The sequence below is a fragment of the Sycon ciliatum genome, chromosome 4 (genome assembly GCF_964019385.1).
Source record: "Sycon ciliatum chromosome 4, ocSycCili1.1, whole genome shotgun sequence".
NCBI classification, from domain to species: Eukaryota; Metazoa; Porifera; class Calcarea; order Leucosolenida; family Sycettidae; genus Sycon; species Sycon ciliatum.
The window spans coordinates 21,612,763-21,637,847 of NC_088646.1; the positions used below are offsets into that span (position 1 = coordinate 21,612,763).

The following is a 25,085-nucleotide window of genomic DNA, read 5'->3' on the forward strand; positions in this document are numbered from 1 at the left end:
GCAGATGACATCATGATTGTACAGTGCACGTGTACAAATTCATGTAATACTCCGCATGTCTACTCAGTGTGTAAGGGAAGGGGTGTATTGTGGTGTTACCATGGAAACAGCACCCGATCGGGTACCCGTGGAAAACTACCCGAACCCAATACCCGAAGAAAATGCTCAGCGACCCGACTCGGCCCTAAATAGTACATGTACACACTCAATCTGGGCATCAGCCTGATCAGGTCCAAATAATGAGACAAGTGAAAAAAGGTTTTATTGAAAAGAGGAAGAAAAAAGAACTGTGTTGAAGGCAGCAAATAGACCTGATTTAGTATGGCCTGGCACCCGGTCGTACCGGATACATTACATGGGGGGTTAGGTCCTGAAAGTGTGTGCGATAATGAGCGTTCAGGTAGGAATCATTGAAGAATGGGTTAAAAAAAGGAGTGAAAACCCGGGAAGAGACCAGCTTATCCATCTAAAACAGCATTGCGGAAGAGTATGTTGAGATACATTGTACTTAAGAATGGTGCTACTCCTTGGACTACTGAGCAGGAGTATTGTGGTGAGGTGGCGATGATCAGTGCATGGGACACTCACAGGTAGCACAAGCAATGCCACCGCTGGGCATGACGTCAAAATCAACAACACAGATTAGTATGTGCACTGGGTTGTATTTTACTGAAAAGAGCTGATTCCGCTTGTAAATAGAACATTGAACTAGGCAGAGGCCTTCTTTAGACCACACGTGTATAACTTTCATGTGCACTCAACCGGACAAAATATTATGTACAAATATTTTCATGATTACTGCAGTCTCACTAATAGTATTAGGCAGAGGCATCGAAGAAGCTGCGCAGGATCCTTTCCACATCGGTGACCTGATGGCGAATATACTTGCTAGGGTTCTTAGTGAATGGAAGATTTCCATACCTGTAAACAGGAAGAGGAACACACACATACACACACACACACACACACACACACACACACATACACACACACACACACACATACACACACACACACACACATACACACACACACATGCGCACACACACACACACACACACACACACACACACACACACACACACACACACACACACACACACACACATACACACACACACACACATACACACACACACACACATACACACACACACACACATACACACACACATGCGCACACACAAACACGCATACACACATACACACACATGCGCACACACAAACACGCATACACCCCGGGTGTACATACACACACATGAACCGCACCGTATAATGATCAGGGACGGGTAAAGGTGTCCAGACGGCATACGTGTACCGGCCTCGGATCATTGGGTGGTGCACTGTATGAGATGTGAATTGGCAAGTCTTACCAAATTCAATCAAATGCATATGTACGGTTTCCTCACTACTCGTTTGCTTGAAGCCAGAAAGGGGTTTACAATAATGGTCAACTCCATCCAATTGAATTATTGCCGCGGGAAAATGAATTATTGCCGCGGGAAATCAAACTGTCTCATGAATAGAACATAGGCGCAGCGGCACTCACTGCACAGCATAATACCCGCAGTCCTAGGGCCACACACTGGCCCTCCGGCTGGTATTGTATTGATCAAGTCAGACTTCATGCAACAGCACTGTACATCTGCCCCCTCCCCGGGTGCTGTGTGTACGCAAGTACTTCAGTCTTTAGTGCATGGGCAAAGAACCTCTAAAGACAACTCTAAGAGTCATGGCTAATTGAAAGTAATGTGCAGTTAAAGGTACAGAGAGAAAAGTGTGGCGTTCGTCAGTATCACCCAAGACTGCAACTCAACTGTACATGTGCAGTGTGCAGTGCACACGCAAGTGACATGCACATTCCTTACACACATCCATCTACAACATGCATGCACTGGTCATGAGTCATGACATACCTTTCTAGGAGAGTGCGGTAGAACGGGACTATCAACTCAATGTTCTCCTGCCGAACACTTTCACGGAGACTTTCGTCAGGAATCGCATAGGAGCGCTGAATGCGGAAAAGGTCATCCACCTCCGTGTTGAATCCCTAGGAGATCCAGGTGATGGCAAAGGCAGCAAGGAAACAGAACAATGGTTATCATCATGCAAGACAGCAACACAAATCATTCATGAGGTGGCTTCATTGCATGCATGGAACATAATTAGGTTACTGTCAGGGAACATCGTTTTGGCTGTGCCTCGCATGCGTAGCAGATTCAATGAAAATTGCATTGTTCTCATTGTTTGACCCGCCTCCTGCCAACAAATTCGGCCAGAAAAGATGACAAAAAGGGAGTCAGAATTCACACCATGCGGCGGACAGAGTTAAGACGGGTCCTAATATAGGAGTCACATGTCTGAATTCATAAAATACAGGAGTAGACTTTTGAACCATTGTGCACTGAGCCAAAATGGGGTTTTCAAAAGCCTTGAGAGCTATTATTCTAAAATAATTGAAAATGACCGGTACCTTGAACTTCTCCTTCACGCCTTCCCGCTCACTTTTGCTCATTGTCTGCAGCAGAAAGGAAAACAGCGAAAGAACATCAAACTAGTTAGGAACACATCAGTCTCTCCCTCTCTCCTCCCCCCCCCCCCCCCCCCCGAGAGATATTGCAGCCTGTGAAATGAATAAGCATCAACAGCACTTCAACGTGTCTCAACTTGCATGCATGTCACACTTCCCTTCGAAGATGGTTACATTGGAAATGACTCAAATGAGTAAAAAAAACTGACTGACCTCCTTCGGTAACTGATCGGACACCATAAGACAATTTAACGCTTTGCTCCACCTAGCACAACAAACCAGAGAGCAACACATAAACAAGTCTTGTACCCCCTACTGCATGTAAACAGTGTCAAGAGTACATCATAGTAGCTATGGTAACCACGTTAACCATGGTAACCATGACAACACAACATCTACACTCCATACCCTACCGTAAAATTGGGATGACCAGGCTGGGTCTAATCACCCTGCTGTGCTGCACCATGCGACACAGAATTGAGCCATTGTTCGTGGGCATGGATGCATTGGATGCCAATGCTGATCGAGACATGGCTATTTATAGGTTCTGGGCAATGAGCATTTGAAGTTCGTCTGCCTGTCAGCCAAAGGCTGTGCACCATGCAAACGTGAGATTCTAAACGCCTCGGATTTAGCAGCTTTTCATTCATGCCAATGATCACATCCCACATCCCACATCCCACATCTCTATCCATTGATAAAGTTGTGGTATGCGGCATGTGATGATCAGTCAGTCTAGTCTGAACTAGTAGATGGATAGATGGCTAGATTATGGATGACTTGATCCATCTAGCCGTCCAATGCATTACAATGAAAAAAAGCTCACACACACACGCATGCGCACACACCCCTCCTTCCTCGTCCACGGCTGCTCCAGCCACCAATATAATGGCGATCGAATATTATGGTGGCGGGCACCCGCCGACTATTTTTGCAAAATATCAAAGCAGCATTATTTTGCATGTATATGAGGATGGTGGACAGTTAGTCATAACTTGCAACATTTTGCTTTTTCACCATTATTTTTACGATAAAATTTAGATGAGTTCCTTACATTCTTCCACAGTTTACTACCGCTAACCTTACATTGTGTGTGGATAAATCCCCAAGGAGAGACAGCGGACATGTCAAGCAACAGTTTGGCACCAATCATGCCTTGCTTGCTCGAAGGAGAAGGAAGTTGCTTTCTGTTTTGGCGCAGTGGAATGTACAGACTGAAATTGGCGTCAGTACATTTCGTAGCTAAAGTACTGTCATGGGCCACTTCTCAGTCATCACTTGCTGCTTGTATGGTGTGGGTGCATTTCTGTTAGAACGAACTTTGGCTATAAAGAACTAATTCTCCAGCACAATGGTGTACGTTATATCAGGAGTCGACTGTGCGTGCACCCAATTGCTCTTCATCTAAAAGAAAACTATCGGTATTCAGGGATGTTAGACTTACACTTTCTGGTACTTCATTCTTTCCCTGCCAACCATATCATTGTAGTTGTCCTCAATATCCGGTGTGTTCTCCTCCAGCACCAGCAAGACATCCGTTGACCTAGCAATACATTGGCAAAGGGCAACACAACATCACATCATGCAGATAACAGTTGTTGTAAAAGCCATATATATATATAACGAAGTGCTAACTCTAACAAGTTAACAAGGAGAAATATGTCGTTAAAATAGAAATCGATACATATATTGTCCTATTGAGCGTTGAGAATGAGTGAGAATCTTTACCTTTGGTACACGTAAACTAGTCAATTTTGGGAAATGGTTATATATGCGCCAGAGTTAGAATAATGGCTGGTTTACAGTAGTACAATGGTAACAAGTGAAATCCAAATCCCAGCGTGTCACAGTTGTACCAGCTTTAGGGGGGGGGGGGGGGGGAGATACCAACCCAACACGTACTTTGAACACAGTGCATGCAGCACGCGGCCGCTGGATTTCACTTGCCAGCCTTGCGCATGCAACAGCGCACGGGCGGCAAAGTCAAGCACAACGCCAAATGCAAGGCCTAAGTCGAAACTCTGCATGGAGTGTTGCTAGCGACACATGCACTCACGCGGCTCTCTTTTCCGCCGGCAAGTCTTAACCGCCAGCCAGACTGCTTGAGGCGGTGCCCATTATTTCAGAGATCTCGTATGCAAGAGGTAGGCCGTGTACAATACAAAGTCTTGATATTAGAACCATAGAGCCAGGGAGAAGCATTCCTTATAGCTGAATATCAACATGATTTTCACCAACAGCAATAGAGAGGGGACAAAAGGAGGAGGAGGAGGAGGAGGAGGAGGAGGAAAGGCAGAGAGAAGGAAGAATCTATTCCTGGTGCAGTTCTCACATACCCTGGTCAACAAGGGTCGTGAAAAAAACCTTCAAACTCGTTCATGCTCCCCAGTCCCTTCTTGTCTAAACTGAACACTGTCGTTTTGCATTGGTGTGCGTGATCAAGAACTAGTAAGTATGGCCCAAACTCTCAGATTCCACCAGTATTGCTAACCAGTGCTAATGGAGGAGTTTCACCACCAGACTTACTTTGTCAAAGACTTGTGTATGAAGTGGAAATTGTTGAGACGGAAGATGGTCTGCAGTGCCGGATTTTCGTAGCAATTTGATTTGTGTTCCAGGTTCTGTGTCAGGACATGCAGTACCTTGTCTGTAACAAGAAGAACATTTGTTTACCACATCGGTAAAACAGTACAAACTCATGTGTAGAAAGAAATGCCCTACCAGTTGAACGCCAATCAATAGTACGCAAAATGCCGCTGGGCTGGACATGCATCGGCAAGGTAGTGGATACGAACTGAAGTCATGAGGCTTTTCACAATCATTCTTTCTTATGTTGCTGTGTCCAGGCCGTCCGTGACATTGCTGGAGGCAACACTACATCGGTTCTGGGAAGTGGAGCACTACGGCATGAGCGATGGGCTTTAGGAGCATGGCCCATGGTCACGAAATGATGAAAAGGCAGTCAAGACAGTGACAACAGGCCATGGAGATGGTGCATGGTCAATACCAGGTCTGTATCCCATGGAACAGCTGGTAAGATAAGCCGAGTAATAACTTAAAGCGAAGTTTCTTTAGGGGATGATCCCTGTCACTGGACATGCTATCAGGCAGTGAAAGTGCCTACTAGTTCAGTGGATGGAACAATGCATTGGACTACAGGGTTCTAGCCAGGTCAATATAGTAGGGGGGGGGGGGGGGGGTGGTGGGCATGGGAAAAAGTTAAAGTTACCCCATGACCCATTTTTTCCATTGTCCAAAATTGTCTTGCCATGCAAAATGTAACATACAGGGTGAACCCCGACTTCACCCCTCACAAATGTGCCTTTATGAACCCTCTAGTAGTGACTATCGACTGTATTTTCGTTGAATGGCATGAAAAAACACAAAAATCGGAAAATGAGTAGGGGGGGGGGAGGCACTTTTTCACAGGGGGGCGCGCAAACGGAGTAGAAGGGCGCTGCGCCCCCTACCCCTCTTTGGCTAGAACCCTGGACTATGATCCAAAGACAAGAACAGAAACAACTGGTAATTAGTACAGCAAGTTCCGAAACAGAACAGGTGGTAACATCAGTAAAGGAATGCCATGACCGGGACCAAGACTCACTGAAGTAAGAGCCAAGAGCCTTGCGGGATGGTGCGCATGTTCGACTTGCCTGCGCTGCTGCGTCTATGACAAAAATACAAACAACATCACAGTGGCATTCATTCACTCCACAACACTTGACAAGCCAATCAAGGCTACCCAAATGTAACAACCACCGAGAGGAGATCAAGTGAGGATGGATACCATTGGCACACAAAGTTGGCGTTTGCTGCTCATAGCATTCAGGGTGCTTGCAACACTTACCATGAGGAAGAAGAAGCTTGCCGATGACATCCTTGAGCTCCATGCATTGTTGAAGGAAAGATATCGTCTACAAAACAAAAGCACGTTAATTTAAAATGGTACATGGCAAGCAGACGCCCAGGTTCACACAGGGAACAGAATGTGGGGTTAAAAATGGCACACTTCATTTCCCTTGCTACACGGTGAGTACCGGACAATGGCTAGGCTCAGGCCTCTGCTCGTAGGGTGCTGATCATGTGTTTGTACCTTCCAAGATACTGTGGTACAACCCTACTTGTGCCGATGAGACTAAGCGGGGACACAGCCAAACAGATCACTACTAGTGCTGACATGCTAGTGCCTTAGATATGCTGCATGCTCTGCACACACTTGAATCATGCATAGTACTGTGTACAGTCCACAGTTCAGTAACCTGTTGACTTACACTGCTGGTAAGCTCATGCACTGTGCCATCTTTGGGCATGTTAGAGACCTTGTCTGGATCAGCCTGCAACGAGTGAAGGAGGATAGATGGGGAGAGAGAGAGAGAGAGAGAGAGAGAGAGAGAGAGAGAGACGGAGAGAGGGAGAAGAGAGAGACGGAGAGAGGGAGAAGAGAGAGAGGTGAGAGTGAGCAAGCAAACCAACAAGAGCGGCATAGTTGAGGAATGGTATGCGAGGAGGAGCAAAAAGAAGGAAGAGGAAGAAGACAGTAGGGACAACAGCTAAGTCTGCCAATGGGCAACTGTCATAGAGCATGTTTGAGTAGTGACAGAGCATTCGGATGGCAACTGAGAGGCACCATGGGGCAAGGATAAGAATGGTGTACACAGTGGAAGGAACAAAATGGACACAATATACAGGCCAGGAGACCCTGCATGAGTACTACGCTATAGCAAAACCATTACAAACATGCCATTCAAAATAGCTATATTCTTTAGCTACTCATGATGGACTTGATGAAGGGTGGTTGGCATTAAGAAGGGTGCAGATGCATGTATAGAAAGTTTAGGAACATACCTTGACGTAATCACAGAATTCCATAAGAGATTTATGGCACTGGAGAAACACAGACATTTATAACAGAGAAGTAGATGTTAAGAGAGAGCTGCCATGCAAGTATTATAGTTTGCTAGACAGACACGTAGACACTGCCTGCCTTCTGTTGTGTACTCACCCACGATAGTACCCCCTCCCCACCCCCCCCCCCCTCCCACCCCCACTCCATAGTGCTTGTATAGCAACTGTGCCCAGCAGCTGCAAAGCCGGGCCATTACCAACAGGTTCCAAAAACACTCTCCTCTCTGCTGTGCAGACCTTCAACACACAGTACCAAACTAGCATAGTATATCCATATACCAACAAACTATGCCAACCACCTTCTAAAAGCCCATGAACTGACCGTGTTCTCAAACAATGATGTGAGTACAGAGATGCGACTAGCTGGATCTCCCTGCAAGCCCTGTGAAAAAGAGACAACAGAAGGGAGAGAGCAGAATGGTAAGGGCAAAATATATGTCTGCAGACCTGGTATACACAAGACCTGGCTACAAGACAAGGTCAAAGGACACGGGGGGGGGGGGGGGGGGGTCGGGGGGGCCGGGGGGGGGGGGGGGGGGGGTGCAAAGTAAACACAGTGAAACGCACTTCGTTCCTCCAGCACAAAATGCATTTTGCTCGCAGGTCAGCAAAAGAGCAATACAGGAACACACAAGCGTCTCTACTCTCATGCTTGCCTTTCTAGTCTCTCACTGTCTCTTAGCACACCACTAGCCTATAGCCAACCAGCCAACAAATCTACCAAACTCTTGCTCAAAGAGTTATGTTTTATGATGCTTCATTTCCAAAGCTTCATTTCCGATGTAGATCCGACGATAGACACTCATACCTTCATCAAGTCTTGATACTGAGGAAGGAGTTGCTGTAGATGCTGAAGGATCTTCAGACCCGACAGAACCGCCTGGTAATCGTTCCTGGATAGTACTCTCTTCACAGCACTGTTGAGATTCTGAACAGCACATGATAGTATCATTCAGAGAAGAAAACAGAGGCAGAAGAATGGCTGTTTGCTTCTTCGTACACTTATCATCGGCTGGATGCTGAAGAACGGGGTCAGCATCGTAGCCTAGGCCAGTCCTATTTTTCATGTACTGAAGTTGAGTTGAGTCACTGCATACATCGGTATGTTGTGCTTGGTGATATCGTAGTATGTTCAGCGTTCTTTGGCACCCAACAGCTCTGTGCCGCATAGACTAACTTGTACGCAACGTTACCTAACGGAAATCTTCATAATGCTCACTATCAACAACTTGAAGTAGGTATGAAAATACATGTATGCAAGTACAGTGCTTGAGCTGCCAAGGCAGAGCGGTCCAATAAGCGGCATGCAGGATGACTGAACGCCGGATAAGCGACATGCAGTTGTACATCCATGATATCCATTGCTTGTGCAGATCAGCGGAGCACATGACAACACGTGCATCGGCACAACAACCGCATACCTCTCCCTCCGCTATGAAGAAATCCAGCGGCGTGGAGAGCAATTGCTGAAAACAGGTTTTATGGTGCTGGGGTGGTATGATGGCCTGCATCAGTTGACGTTCGCTCTGAGAATGAGGCAAGTAAAGTGGAAAAAAGCAAGGATAGGTTTGGGTTTTTGTTAGCAGCCAGGATCTCAGTCAGCGCTGCATAAAACCAGCGCCCGGGCCGTCTATAATGACACGTATTCTCCAACTCATCACGAGTTGCTAAGCGCAGGCGATCATGCATGCACACAGTATAGTTAGTGGTAAGGGGCTTAAAGGGCTTAAAGGGCTTAAAGGGCTTAAAGGGCTTAAAGGGCGGGTGTAGCAACCTTCTATTGTTGATCTTAATGCATGCCCAAATTGGGGAGCAGCACGTTAAATATGTGACCAACTTTCTCTCTCTCTCTCTCTCTCTCTCTCTCTCTCTCTCTCTCTCTCTTGTTTTTAGGTTCCTGTATCTTTGCATCTTGCCATGGTTGGCTATCCTTAACCTATGTCTCTGGCTCATCCCGCTATTCGTGGTCCTTGTGATTGTGATTGTCACTATAGCTGTGACAGATGCCATAAGCACAATGTTCGCCACAATATTGAAGGAGCACAAACCAGAGCACAGCGGACTATCACTTACCACCAACAGCTGGTAGAAAACAGAGCAGCTAGTCACAAAGGCGTAGGTGCCTTCCACGCTGTAATGCAACACAAGCGAAAACTGTAAGCTCCAAATGCCAGCGTGCATGCATTGCGTAGAGGTATTACGGTGATTATTACACAAAACCAGAGGCGCTGGCAGTGCAGATACAAATGATTGGTGCTTTTTTGTGTTGAATCATGCACATGAGAACTGCAGGTAAGTCAACTTCAACATGGATTTTCTTCACCGGCATAATGATATTACTGTCAGTTATCAAAGAGTGTCAGTCGTCATCAGGAGCATTAGACACACACTGGTTATATCATGGTTCAGCACAATGCACTAATAATAATGATTAGCAGTGTTTTAAGCACACCCCATGTACCAATATACTGTGAGACTGCAGATTTAGGGAATTTCAAGCTGGAAGCAATGAAGAGCAACATCCGGGAAATACATTGTTGGGACAGGCATTTAGAATGATCAGCACAACCGGTCAATCGAAGTAAGTTACACTGCACCGTTGGTACTGTGGCTGTTTAAGGTGGTTAACATGCACAATAAGCGGCATGCATCACCTGTTCCTCAAATGCAATGATAAGATCATACGTACATGCAAGGCACCGATCATCGCCTAATAGCATGTTTGCATGCAGTTCTGATGGACAGGTTATGCAAACCAGATACAAGTATATAGAACCACGCAGACATGCCCACATGCGTGCACAAACAGATACACACACACACACACACACGCACACCTCAGACCTCAGACATGCCCATCGCGGAAGCGATGATAGCGAACAGCTATGTTAGACATAGCAACTTGTGCTGGGATTACACCATACACACACATACACACACACACACACACACACACACACACACACACACACACACACGCATGCACACACACACACACACACACACACACACACACACACACACGCACACACACACACACACGCACACGCACACGCACACTCACACAACGATACACACCTTCCCCAGTCCTTTCCCAAGACGGTTGGCACAACATAGCTGCATATACATGGTCAAGCAGAACATGGCAACATGTTAAAGGCAAGGCAAAGTAGCATGATCATATTGCTACACCTTGCCTAAACTGTTATGTTGTGAAGACAGGGCAAGCCGCTCTTCTGTCAGGACTCATGGCACAGGTATATGCATAAAGTGCAATTTAATACGCACACATTTTAGTACCCCCACTGGTAGCGTCTGTGTATTGTGTTGCAGCCACAGCATTCCCCTGTGCCTGGTCTGCATTGAATACAGTCATGTGTGAACTAGACAAAGAATGCATTGAAACAGTGTACTTGCCATTGTAGACAAGCTACACATGCAGTGCACAGATTGTCATAAAGTGGATGATCCCACAAATTCAAATGTGGTATTGTTTCAAACGATAACTTAGCATAGATCTCTATCAGAAAGCGTCTTCTGCCGCTGGATAACTAGAAACATCACTAATCACATGGTCTCAGGGATCTTGGAGGTTGGAAAGTGAAGATTTTACTGTAGAAGACAAGTACATGTACACTGGCAGTCAAGTAAGAACTGGAACTAGAACTGGAACTAGAACTGGAACTAGAACTGGAACTAGAACTGGAACTAGAACTGGAACTAGAACTGGAACTAGAACTGGAACTAGAACTGGAACTAGAACTGGAACTAGAACTGGAACTAGAACTGGAACTGGAACTGGAACTGGAACTAGAACTGGAACTAGAACTGGAACTAGAACTGGAACTAGAACTGGAACTAGAACTGGAACTAGAACTGGAACTAGAACTGGAACTAGAACTGGAACTAGAACTGGAACTAGAACTGGAACTAGAACTGGAACTAGAACTGGAACTAGAACTGGAACTAGAACTGGAACTAGAACTGGAACTGGAACTGGAACTGGAACTGGAACTGGAACTGGAACTGGAACTGGAACTAGAACTGAAACTAGAACTGGAACTAGAACTGGAACTAGAACTGGAACTAGAACTGGAACTAGAACTGGAACTAGAACTGGAACTAGAACTGGAACTAGAACTGGAACTAGAACTGGAACTAGAACTGGCCTTGACTACTGTAGCCAGCACACCGCAGCCCAATGGACCTTCCATAGAAGCATGCGGTAAATTTGTTTATTGCGGCACCGCACCCAAGGAGCATTCCATACTTCATTGATCAGTACTCTAGCACATTGGACTCCTCGGCAGCATGACATTGTTGCCATAGCATTGTGGCTATGGCAATATTGCCATGATAGTCAACACTCTGCAGGCCGTAGTGATTACCAACCAAATCAGGATATAAGAATGACCACTCCTCCGCGAGGTATTATGTATGTAAAGAAGAATTCACCACGTCAGTAGGTCATTATTCAACAGTAAGAGGAGTGGCAATACAGCAATACAGCAATACTGCAGGCAGGTCAAATGCACAGGTGGTAGAGTATACATGCTGTATTGCGCTTGCCATGGTTATGAACATATCAGCATTGACAATCATGCAACGGCAATGGGGAAAGACACGACTTTCATACGCATACCCAACATCACAAACATCACTCTCGATACTGACAAAGGGATCGATTATGAGAAACACAACCTGCCTTACCTCTCCTCGAGTGGTACCTGTGCACTGCGAGATGCTGAAGGGAACACAGAACAGAAGAGCAACAGCTCAGCAATAGCAAATATTCTTAGCACCATGCATACAGAAACCAATCTTGGTGACATCATCACAGTGAGCTGAACTCTTTACCAAGTACAATCGATATTAATTTTTTCAAATATAAAAGGGTACTGGGGGGGGGGAAGAGAGAAATGGAGTGTTCTTTATGCAAGCGCCTCCTTTTGAGTACCGTAATCTCGCGCATATAAGACCATGGTCTTATAATCGAAAAGTCGCTGCTTTCGGTCCTTTCATAAAGTGCATTTTCATTCGATTATAAGACCATGGTTTTATATGCGAGAGACAAACATCGCATCGACATGTACATGTGTCAGTACGCATATTATTGGTTAATGCCAGTACAATGGAACCATGATGAACCTCGCGTGGTTTTGTGATGTTCATTCACGTACAGTCAGACCTTGCTTATCCAGTCCTCGTTTATCCGGGTCCCTCGCCATCCGGAAGAAAATCGCTGGTTACCGATGTGCAGCACATGTTATGCATACAACATAACCGGATCTCGCGATCCGCATACCAGTGCATGATTTTGTGTACAAACTGGTTAAAATGTGTACAAAAAGCTTCGTCGTATCCGGTTGCATGTGGCTTGCAGAAGCTAGAATCAGGGAGTTGTACAAGCAAATGAGGTCCTTGACCTGCTGGGTGCATGCGGACAGCACTCAGTTGCATGCACGTGTCATTTTTCTCGCTTGTTTTACATACTGTGCACGCTAGTTGTACTGCATAGGACCCGTCTACATGTATGTACGATGCCATTATTTTTGACATGCCACATGCATAATTATACAGTATGTGTGTTCAGTTATCCGGTTCCCTCGCCTATCCGGATATTTTGTGGAAAACAGATGTGTGCGGTTAAGCGAGGTCTGACTGTATACGTGCATGTTCTTATAAGCGAGAGTGCTCTTACATGTATATTCGAAAATAAGAACACGTCCTTAAATGCACGAGATTACGGTACATGTACTTGTTGGATAGTGACCAGACTTGCTCTAAAGTTAATAAACAATTCATGGATCCACTTCTAGTAAACATTCCCATGCCCGGGTTAACAAGATATTTAGCTGGCAGCCTATGCCGAACGGGGGCACGTGGGTGTATTGCCCTTGACCGTCAAGCCAGAGTACGACCCGAGTAATCACTGACGGAAGGTGCATTTCAAGGAATGATCCGACTACAGCCTACTGGTGTGTGTGTGTGTGTGTGTGTGTGTGTGTGTGTGTTGATGCAAATAAACAATACCTGCTGTAGGCGTGTGCGTCTTGTCTCTGAGCGACATTCGGCGAGGCCGCTGAGTCTGCCTGTGAACACACAATACATTAAACACACGACAGACTGTGCTTGGAAAAGTACACAAGTGTGAGAGACCGAAAGAGATTACCAATCGGAGAATCAATGAGTATGGAAGTAATCCATGAAGCTTGCTTGGAATAGGAAGCAGGAGGAACTTTTAAAAGATAATTACCGCCGGCATGCAATCAATCCATGGACCAGACTTTCCAATTTTGAGTCCTCAAGCTTATGAATACACACAATCCACATGATCAAACAATACTCTCGCAGTGACTGGTATGTGGTGGTTATGGTGGTTGAAATTATTGTTATGCTAGGCATTCTCTGGAGGAAGTGTTTACAGAAGAAGTTAAGAGATTCCGTTCACAAAAGTCTTACTCTCTCCGAAAGAGGTTGGTGGCGGGACGGCGCTGTGGTGTGTCTTTGGCTGCGCACAAACAATAAAAAGAATAATGATGCTATCAAAATGCAGTGTGACTTCACCAATTGAACGGGCGCGGTTGCCTTCTAACCATCCCTAGGGTCGATTCTCCTAACCATCCCTCGGGTCGATTCTCCTAACCATCCCTCGGGTCGATTCTCCTAACCATCCCTCGGGTCGATTCTCCTAACCATCCCTCGGGTCGATTCTCCTAACCATCCCTCGGGTCGATTCTCCTAACCATCCCTCGGGTTGATTCTCACAAAAAGACAAGTACAGCAAACCTGCCGGTGTTTGCCGGACACTGTACCAAGTGTACCAAGTGTAGCAAGTGTACCAAGTGTAGCAAGTGTACCAAGTGTAGCAAGTGGAATCCTGCACTGACCACACAGATAATCATGGATCGAACGAGCATCCATGGATCAAGCGGAATCCTGCCAAGCCAGGACAGTTTCCGCTGCACCAAGGGCTTGCGGTTAGCGGGGCAGGTTTTACTACACATGTAGATGATTGGTATGATATCATTTATTTTTACTTGTACTTCAATAAGCGAACGCATGCACTTGGCAATGTCACTCAAGAAGCACCAACGTGACCGTGCTGAAGTCCCTTTCGTAATCGTAATTGCTTAAATTCAGTAGCAAGGAGTGAAGCACATACCGGCATACAGATAATATTGGTCATGTTCAAGCTCGCATGTTACAGATATTTCAGTCGGTTTGAGGAACAGGCTAATGAGGTGGATGAAGGACATCTTAACTGAATAAATCATTTTAAACTGCAGTACCTGATGCTGGCTTCTTGGTGGGAAGCTGGACAGAAAAAAAAGAATCCATACAAGCCATGGGTATTCCATTACTTATTTAGTAAGTACATCCCCTTCCCCCCCCCCCCACCCTATACACACACAGACACACACACAGACACACACACACACACAGACACACACACACACACACACACACACACACACACACACACACACACACACAGACACTGCCCATCGCCGAAGAAATGACAGGAAACGAACTATGTTACACAGTCATGTCAACTTGTTCTAGGATTACACCATTCAACAGCTTACCAGGATGAGGAATTGACCACCACTTTCTATTTCACCCAGGTAACGCACCACACAGCCGCTTCAAAAGAGGCTTTTCTCAAGTGACCCCCCCCCCTCCCTCAAAACACACACACACACAACTAGCACACACTTACTCATCCCGGCACATGCAAGATCATACCACACTGAATGACTAGGTCTAACTGAGTCAACAATCGCGCCCATAAAACAGTCCTTGCAATTTACCGTATCTGTACTTACATTTACACCGCCATGCCGAACAGCTTCTCGGAGTCTAAACAATAGCAAGCAGCGAGAACAAGTACACATAGAACAATGTAGACAATCAGCTATAGGACATTGTGACATGTAGTGCATGCTGGTAGTTTAAACCTTGAAGTAGGCTGCTTGTGCTCGAGCTGCCAGGTGTAAGGACTCTAGACACATGTATACACACATTGTCTCATTGTCTTCTCCACTTTCCCTAACCGTGAAAGTTTCAAAACTGACGGAAAATACAACTCTCGGTTCTCATCGAATATGAGTATTGGAAGGTGGGTATGTGTGTGTGTGGGTGCGTGCGTGTGCATTAAAGGACAAGTGGAAGACCGGAGAGATTTCTTACGCCGTCATAGAGCGGTTTAGCAGCGTAGATCTTGACTGGAAGTATACGGCAAGAAACTCTGAAACAAACAAGAAACAAATTCCCAGCAGCGGGAGCAAAAAACTGAGTCAGGATCAATCAAGTCCAATAGCACTTCTCTGCAGTGTGTAGCACAGCAGTATTCACATAGGCGAGCACAGTGTTGATGTACTGCTGCACATGTCCTGCAGAGAGTGCATAATAGACGGTCAGATTATAAGGATAGCAGCTATAGGTAAGTGTAAGTGAGTAGCATGCCACATCCTTATAGCCCTTCCAGTAGCATGCCACATCCTTATATAGCCCTTCCAGTAGCATGCCACATCCTTATATAGCCCTTCCAGTAGCATGCCACATCCTTATATAGCCCTTCCAGTAGCATGCCACATCCTTATAGCCCTTCCAGTAGCATGCCACATCCTTATAGCCCTTCCAGTAGCATTTCCAACACCTGACACGGTCAGCCTTGTGTTAGATTCAGTGTGATAGTGGATGCCGGGTGTGCACACAGTATGGAGTCGCAAACCATATTGGCTATTCTCAAGACCAATGAGAGTGTTGCCGTATGCGTGACGACCAACAATCATGAGAGGATGATGGGAGCACTATACCTGTGTTAAATGCAGAGTTCACCAGCCAGTTCGCAATCTTTGTCAGCGTGTCCTGGATCCGACCTATCACAATAATACACGTGTTCAAAACGAACAATGGCAGCCATCACAACAACATGATACAGTAGTGAACAAAACGCCACAAAACTCAAACCCTAAAATGAAAACAAAACAGCAGGAGCAGCAGCAGCAGGAGATTGTAGGGAAGGGGGAGGACGAGGACGAGAAGATGAAGATGGAGGAGGTGGTGGGGAGGAGGAGGAGGCGGAGGAGAAGGCGGAGGGAGGAGGCGGAGGGAGGAGGAGGAGGAGGAGTAGAAGAAGAAGGAGGAGGCGGAGGGAGGAGGAGGAGGAGGAGGAGGAGGAGAAGAAGAAGAAGAAGGAGGAGGAGAAGAAGAAGAAGAAGAAGAAGAAGAAGAAGAAGAAGAAGAAGAAGAAGAAGAAGAAGAAGAAGAAGAAGAAGAAGAAGAAGAAGAAGAAGAAGAAGAAGAAGGAAAGTAATTCGCACCAATAGAAGAAGAAGAAGAAGAAGAAGAAGAAGAAGAAGAAGAAGAAGAAGAAGAAGAAGAAGAAGAAGAAGAAGAAGAAGAAGAAGAAGAAGAAGAAGAAGAAGAAGAAGAAGAAGAAGAAGAAGAAGAAGAAGAAGAAGAAGAAGAAGAAGAAGAAGAAGAAGAAGAAGAAGAAGAAGAAGAAGAAGAAGAAGAAGAAGAAGAAGAAGAAGAAGAAGAAGAAGAAGAAGGAAAGTAATTCGCACCAATAAAACTGGTGGGTAAAAAACCGTCTCGACTGTTTTTTAGGCAGTGACGGAGAAAGTAAAAGGAGAAAAGAAAAAGAAGCGGATGCCACTGTGGGCCAATGCCTGAGGTTGAGCAAAAACGGTGAAGGCTAAAAACCTCTTCAGAGCGGGAGCAGGCCAGTGCTCAGCGTAGTGCAATATGGACGAGACACTTGTAGTGAAGTTGTGGACGAGACTGTTGTAGTGAAGTTGTGTTGTGGCGTCTTGCAGCTAAACAGCAGCTTGGTGCAGCGAAAGCATACAGCGAATGGCAGCGCGCAGTGTTGTGGCTTTGTGCAATAGTAGCTCTATGCGGCGAAAGCATCTACTGATAGACTCGCTCCAGCGCGGCGTAGGACAAGCAAGTAAACTAGAAAAACGAAAAAAAAGAAGAAGAAGAAGAAGAAGAAGAAGAAGAAGAAGAAGAAGAAGAAGAAGAAGAAGAAGAAGAAGAAGAAGAAGAAGAAGAAGAAGAAGAAGAAGAAGAAGAAGAAGAAGAAGAAGAAGAAGAAGAAGAAGAAGAAGAAGAAGAAGAAGAAGAAGAAGAAGAAGAAGAAGAAGAAGAAGAAGAAGAAGAAGAAGAAGAAGAAGAAGAAGAAGAAGAAGGAGGAGAAGGAGAGCAGTGTACGTGTTCTGTTGCTAAAACTATGGCAATGCATTTTCATTCTTTCGTTGACTGATCGGGGATAGTTGCTATGCTATTGTGCGGTCCACATGCTGCTCACAGTGCTCAGGTATACATCTATCAATGACACAGCACATCAGTGAGATGATGATCACAGCACATCAGTGAGATGATGATCACAGCACATCAGTGAGATGATGATCACAGCACATCAGTGAGATGATGATCACAGCACATCAGTGAGATGATGATCACAGCACATCAGTGAGATGATGATCACAGCACATCAGTGAGATGATGATCACAGCACATCAGTGAGATGATGATCACAGCACATCAGTGAGATGATGATCACAGCACATCAGTGAGATGATGATCACAGCACATCAGTGAGATGATGATCACAGCACATCAGTGAGATGATGATCACAGCACATCAGTGAGATGATGATCACAGCACATCAGTGAGATGATGATCACAGCACATCAGTGAGATGATGATCACAGCACATCAGTGAGATGATGATCACAGCACATCAGTGAGATGATGATCACAGCACATCAGTGAGATGATGATCACAGCACATCAGTGAGATGATGATCACAGCACATCAGTGAGATGATGATCACAGCACATCAGTGAGATGATGATCACAGCACATCAGTGAGATGATGATCACAGCACATCAGTGAGATGATGATCACAGCACATCAGTGAGATGATGATCACAGCACATCAGTGAGATGATGATCACAGCACATCAGTGAGATGATGATCACAGCACATCAGTGAGATGATGATCACAGCACATCAGTGAGATGATGATCACAGCACATCAGTGAGATGATGATCACAGCACATCAGTGAGATGATGATCACAGCACATCAGTGAGATGATGATCACAGCACATCAGTGAGATGATGATCACAGCACATCAGTGAGATGATGATCACAGCACATCAGTGAGATGATGATCACAGCACATCAGTGAGATGATGATCACAGCACATCAGTGAGATGATGATCACAGCACATCAGTGAGATGATGATCACAGCACATCAGTGAGATGATGATCACAGCACATCAGTGAGATGATGATCACAGCACATCAGTGAGATGATGATCACAGCACATCAGTGAGATGATGATCACAGCACATCAGTGAGATGATGATCACAGCACATCAGTGAGATGATGATCACAGCACATCAGTGAGATGATGATCACAGCACATCAGTGAGATGATGATCACAGCACATCAGTGAGATGATGATCACAGCACATCAGTGAGATGATGATCACAGCACATCAGTGAGATGATGATCACAGCACATCAGTGAGATGATGATCACAGCACATCAGTGAGATGATGATCACAGCACATCAGTGAGATGATGATCACAGCACATCAGTGAGATGATGATCACAGCACATCAGTGAGATGATGATCACAGCACATCAGTGAGATGATGATCACAGCACATCAGTGAGATGATGATCACAGCACATCAGTGAGATGATGATCACAGCACATCAGTGAGATGATGATCACAGCACATCAGTGAGATGATGATCACAGCACATCAGTGAGATGATGATCACAGCACATCAGTGAGATGATGATCGTGTACTGTAAGTCAACTAATATTCTGCGCATATTTATTTTCGGCTATTTTCGGCCTGGGCAATTTTCGCCTAAAATTTGTTGTGGTCGAAATTTTGTTCTGCAAGGTTCAGTGTGACAATGTATACAGGCAGCAGCAGTACAGGCTGAAATTTTAATGCGGCCGAAATGTGTTTTTGCCCTGGGAGGCCGAAATTTGAAGGCGCCAAAAATGTGTAGACTTACAGTAGTTGCCAAAGTAACATGGACCAAGTGTGTGCATATACTGTATGTGTCTGTGTGTGTGCACGCGCGCGTGCGCGAGTGAGTATGCCATGTTTTCTTCCTTTAGGGATACTCTCAGCAAGTAGAGTCAATATTCCAAGATTTACAATAGTGAAAATGAAAATCACAATGCAGTGCAGAGCCACCGTACCTGGCAGATGTTCCACAATAATTTCTGCAGGTCAATTCAGAGAATCGGATAGCACAAAAAGCACCAAATGTGACCATGGATGAATGAATAGATAGATGGATGGATTGCTGGATAGAGGGATGAGTGGATGGAGAGCAGTTAGCACTATGTAGCTATGAATCAGTGCAGTCACTGGCTAGTCACAGTGAGGTGTGTCTCATGAACATCAGCAGATACGAACACCAACATAATTATTACAATGCTGATGGTGCATGCACCCACGACACTAACAATGTTAACCCTCCGCTTCACCACCGTGCACCACAAAGGAGTTGAGGCACGCATGCACACACGCACACACATGCTTGTTTCATGCACACATAGTATACACACACATACATGTACATAGTACACTTGCAAGCGAGCACACGGAACTCACCATCATCAGCATTACCAGCTGCCATATCCATCATCAGTTTCACCGGGACAGTTTTTCCGTTCTGCTGTAGAATCGTACGGAATTCCTTGAGCAGCTTCTCTACGCCGATCTTGAACGTCTCCGCCTGTAGAAACCCCACGCAGCATCAGCCAGTCAGCTCATAATTTCACAACCTACTACCACTCATGATACATTAACACTACAGGTGTCCTTCTATATCAAGGGTAACTTAACACATGCAACTCGTGGGGCAGCTTGAGCCAACTGACATCAGAAAGACAGGACAACTGTGGATTGGTAAACTCAAACATGCAGATTACTGTACTTGCACTCAAGGAGAATCGATACTGGTGGTGTAAGCAATGCAGCTCATTAGAGGGTATGGTACACATTGCATGTACAGTAAACATCGACACTGAGAACAGTACTTCACCTATCCAAACAGCTGGTTGAGTTCACGGCCATAAAAGTTCACAAGAGCACACAACTCCCCCCCCCCCCCCCCCCATCCTCTCCTAAGTGCACCACCTTGACTCGCTGTCTGGGGAGGGCCCACTGCGTTCGCATCACCATAATTATGATCCAGCAATGCTATACTGCACTGCAGAATCTACGTGCAAGTAACTATACCTAACACCTGATGATCTTCTTTCCTCCGAGTTGAGGATCAAGACTTACACCACAGATACAATAGCTACACTGTGCAAGTATGAAAGGCCTTACAGCACTGACACAGTAACTGTGCTGTTGGGTACAAAGGGGATTACCCCCCCGCATAAGTAAGTTCACTGCATAGCCTAGTGTACAGTACTGTGAGAAGACCTCTCATCCCTCATGTCATCCATGTCATCCCACAATCATCCATGTCATCCTTGTCATCCATGTCATCCCACAATCATGGGGTGCTTTGACGCTATGTTACACTCACACCCGGTGCTAGGGTACTGGTCACCCCCCCCCCCCCTCCCCCCTCTCTCTCTCTCCCTCTCTATCTATTCTGGTTTCAATGAAGCAACTGCTTTCCATGCACATCATGCTGAGTAGGTAAAAGTGCGGCTGGGTAACAATGTGGCTTTCTCGATAGACTGCCTAGTCTTCTTTCTTACAGAGTTTGCTAGTTCCATGCTCCCGGGATTGTTTTCTTGAAAGAAGCTCTTGGCCTTGTCCACACGATCCATTAGCTTCAGATAGGACTCAATGTCGCCAACGATAGGCCTGGGCAAAGAGAAGCAAACACTTATCAGCCATTACATGTACATCAAGTAGGAAGTACAGTGTACTCGTACGGTCTGCTATATAGCGTGACCTTGGTCTCAGAGTCTAGTACAGACGGTTGAGGGCACTCATTACAGCAACACCCTCACAGAAGAGAGACAAACATTAGGTGCAGAAGAAACTGCAGTACAGACTTCTAAACCATACATAAATCAGTCTCCAGCGTGCGAGATGTGAGAAACATGCCACCATCATTGTCTATGATAGATAGAGTTATGAAAATACACATAGGTCCATGCAAACAGCTACGGGACACATGTGAGGACTGAAAAGTATCAGCGACTGTGACGACAGAGGACCCCACCCAGTAACGTGATAAGCGGTAGGCGTGAAACGGCAGCACAGATAATATACATGCACTGCAACACCATTGCCGAGTACGTGCCGGGTGGCAAGGCCAGCACACCAACCAGGTGCTCTAAAGCCTAAGTCAGGAAAACCACTATCATTGTGAGAATGTCTCTCAGTGCAGTTTTTCACGTTGGGTTTCACAGAAGTTCTTGAGATGGCAGCAGGAGCAAAGCTGCAGGTAAACTCAAATCCTGTGTATCACCCCTCCACATACTTGCCAACCCCTGGCAAACAGTTTCCATGACACTGATGACGTTTTTCCTTGATTTTGCCCATTTTTCCTTGATCTGCAATTTTTACATCATAATTGTGCAAAATATTGTATATGACATCATAGTGACGTCACCATGACCACAAAACATTCGCAAATAGTACATGTACGAAAAAAAAGTACTTTTTCATGCGCTAACTCAAAAGTTCTCGCTCGCTACACCTTCTTTTTGGGCACATCACTGCGAGCGAGGGTCCAAAACACTGAAAATCAACAAAAAAGGTGTTGACGGACATTTTAGAAAATCCGGTAGATGTTATACCTTTTCCGGTATACCGGGAAGAAAGCGAGTTTTCCTTGACTTTCCCGGAAATTCCGGTAGGGTTGGCAAGTATGCCTCCATACAAGATCAGTACATCCACTTTGTTAGTGCAACGAAGTACTGCAACTGCCAAAACCCGGCAATGTGACACCGTGCATGGCCGTATGCAGCCCTTACAGCCCTAACCCGGTCAAGGAAGACTAAACACTAAGTTGCAGCAGCAGCAGTCAATGCCTTACCCATCACGAATAGGCTGGTCAACTTCATCGGCAACATGATGGTACTCAACGATGCTGCCCAGCTCACGGAGGGTGATGGCTACATCTGTAAAGAAAGCACAAGACGCAAATGTGCAATTGCTATACTTGTAGGCTGAACTTCTCTTTCACTGAAAATGACCTTTGCATACATGTACATCATACGGTACATTCACCAGCACACACTGATGCTAGCCAAAGTTGCACTAGGTCACAATGAATGAAGTGTACAAACAAGTCTGAAAGTAAATTGGCTGCTCCCAGCTTACTTTGGAAGACTTGACCTTACCAAGGCTCACACGCCCAAATTTTTTAAAAGTTCTGTAAGATCACATCATTGTGACCCTATCCAGCACATTCCCTTGAATTGAGATGTTGTCCAGTGAAATACAGTGTACGGCCGTCTCAAAGAAGTGTACAGGGTGACATCGTTTTCCGGGAGACAGCTCAACTCTCTAACATTCTGGTGCAACCGGGCAACAAGCTGCACACTGGTATATCAGTCTCCGCTAGCTCACTACTTTGTATGAATGGGATCAAAAACCCAAACAAAAAGGACAGAAAGACATCGATTGTACAAGAGCACGCGGTGGAAATTGCAAACTGTTTAACATAACGTTACGTACTGTCCTGGAGCCTGGTCAAAGTCTGAGTGCGACGATAAACCGGCTGAACGCTGTTTTCAAGGCGCAGGAGACGATCCTCGAATGAGTTCAAAATGGATGCCTTTGCATTCACAAGGAACAACAGAAAAGACACAGGAAGTCTGTTGTTATCACGGCCACATTGAAATTGGACTCGGGAGGAGAGCCAAGGTTTAATTTATAAGAATAACTGAGGACCAAAGAACTACAAGTGATGCTACAATGTCCACTAACCCCACCAAGGCGTAGAACGTCAGTACCGTTGGTCAGTGCCGTGCAATGTTATCGCATGAGCTGATTGTAGCGTAACTGGTGGTGTTGGTGGACACTATAGCGTAACTTGTAGTTCCATGGTCTTTCTCTTTTATCCTTATACAGTACATTAAAATTAGATTATATCTACGACTCCTGGTCGTCGCACATCCAGGGGAGCATCAGTTTAATACTGACCTGATCGGGCACAGCAAAACCTTGAAAGAAAAGGTGATGAATCTCTATGCTGCGTGTTACTGGGACCTAAAGCGCATCTGTGGATAGCACATGTACGTGTGTATGAATAATTCTGTGATTGGCAAGGGTATGTGTATAATGCAGTTTGTCAACAACCGGCGATCTAGTTTTAAGGCCCGCCATGCATTTTCTGTCTACGAGTCGAGCACGTTCAGTGCTTGGAGGTGCTAGATACACTTTAGCAGCGGACAGACATACCGAAGGACACACACACACACACACACACACACACACACACACACACATCATGAAGTATTCAGTGAGCTGCATCTTGCTGTAAAGCTGTATACCACTATAGTATCGCACAGCATGCATGGATGCAGCGTACACTGCTGCTGCTTTTGTGAACAGCTACTCTTCATGTGTTTGTGAACAGCTACTCTTCATGTGTTTGTGAACAGCAGCTACTCTTCATGTGTTTGTGAACAGCAGCTACTCTTCATGTGCGGTTTGGCACCATCCAGCAAAGCAGCCAAGTACTAAACTACATTCCTTGATGAAGGAGTGAGAGCAATTTCGGTTGTGAGCGATGGTTGGGCCACATAAGTCACCACACTATCTGCAGCTCATCCAACTCAAAGCTATAACCAAGTGTGTAATTTTTGTACGTGTAACTGTTTTACAGCCCTGCTTTCATGTTTGCTGGACTGGGGCACATTTCAGCATCCACAAACCTATTTTGCATTGCACACCAGCGTAAATCCACCAGCGCAGCTCCGTCCGTAGCGAGCACAAGCAGCAGCACTTACCATGTTGGTGCTGAGCGCTGCACTCTTAGCCATAGCATCCTTGATGTTCTGCAGGTTTTGCCTGTCCTACAGGTGCATGGTCAGAGAAAAAGCTTGCCATAATCACATTACACGTAGGCCTACGTGATAATGCCCTTTCGCATACTAGCAAGTAGCACATTTTGTATGCAGTGACAATGTTCAGGATAATTGTAATCAATCGCTAACCCGCTCGAGTTTCTCCTCGTACTCCAGCCTGCGCGATACTACCGACTCCTCCATTATGCGACGACGCGAAGATACTGATCTAGCTGCTGTGTACCTCAAGTACACGACATTACTACAGTTTCGTAATATAAATTCCAAACGATCCACCAAAGGCAAAGGCCAGGCACCCGAAACCAGAATCTTGCAAAGTATTAAAAAGCCAATAATTATTTCAACTGTATAACTAGTAACTATGAACTTACTTTGACAGTGACGTGTACGTCATGCATGATCATGCAGATGAATAATTATTGATGATGTACACGCGTAGAATCTACGTGCTACGTGCATGCAAGCGCATGTGGACGTGGTAGACGTATTCATGGTATTTTTGTATCATGATCAAGACAAGACTTGAGGACTCTGAGGAGCAAAAAAGATGACTGCATGACTGATTGACTGTA

The 25,085-nt window shown here is 45.5% G+C and overlaps 1 protein-coding gene across 2 annotated transcripts; it reads right to left on the reverse strand.

Annotated features, from left to right (window-relative positions):
* Window positions 1-237: 237 nt before the first annotated feature.
* On the reverse strand, window positions 238-24,835 carry LOC135815010 (exocyst complex component 7-like). 2 transcript variants are annotated; one of them, XM_065328222.1, is made up of 29 exons: window positions 24,643-24,835; window positions 24,436-24,501; window positions 23,159-23,258; window positions 22,515-22,599; window positions 21,223-21,331; window positions 20,117-20,240; window positions 19,699-19,722; window positions 16,258-16,320; window positions 15,629-15,686; window positions 15,265-15,298; window positions 14,728-14,752; window positions 13,898-13,946; window positions 13,469-13,527; window positions 12,146-12,179; window positions 10,514-10,552; window positions 9,509-9,566; window positions 8,857-8,961; window positions 8,244-8,363; window positions 7,758-7,817; window positions 7,376-7,414; window positions 6,802-6,864; window positions 6,378-6,444; window positions 6,135-6,197; window positions 5,057-5,177; window positions 3,975-4,073; window positions 2,744-2,795; window positions 2,474-2,518; window positions 1,917-2,050; window positions 238-921 (listed from the first exon to the last, which is right to left on the reverse strand). In XM_065328222.1, exons 1-29 carry the CDS (start codon window positions 24,694-24,696, stop codon window positions 819-821), a joined length of 2,052 nt encoding a protein of 683 aa, XP_065184294.1. In that variant the 5' UTR covers window positions 24,697-24,835; the 3' UTR covers window positions 238-818. The 2 variants fall into 2 exon arrangements, with proteins under 2 accessions (XP_065184294.1, XP_065184295.1); XM_065328223.1 differs by lacking the exon at window positions 10,514-10,552.
* Window positions 24,836-25,085: the final 250 nt, after the last annotated feature.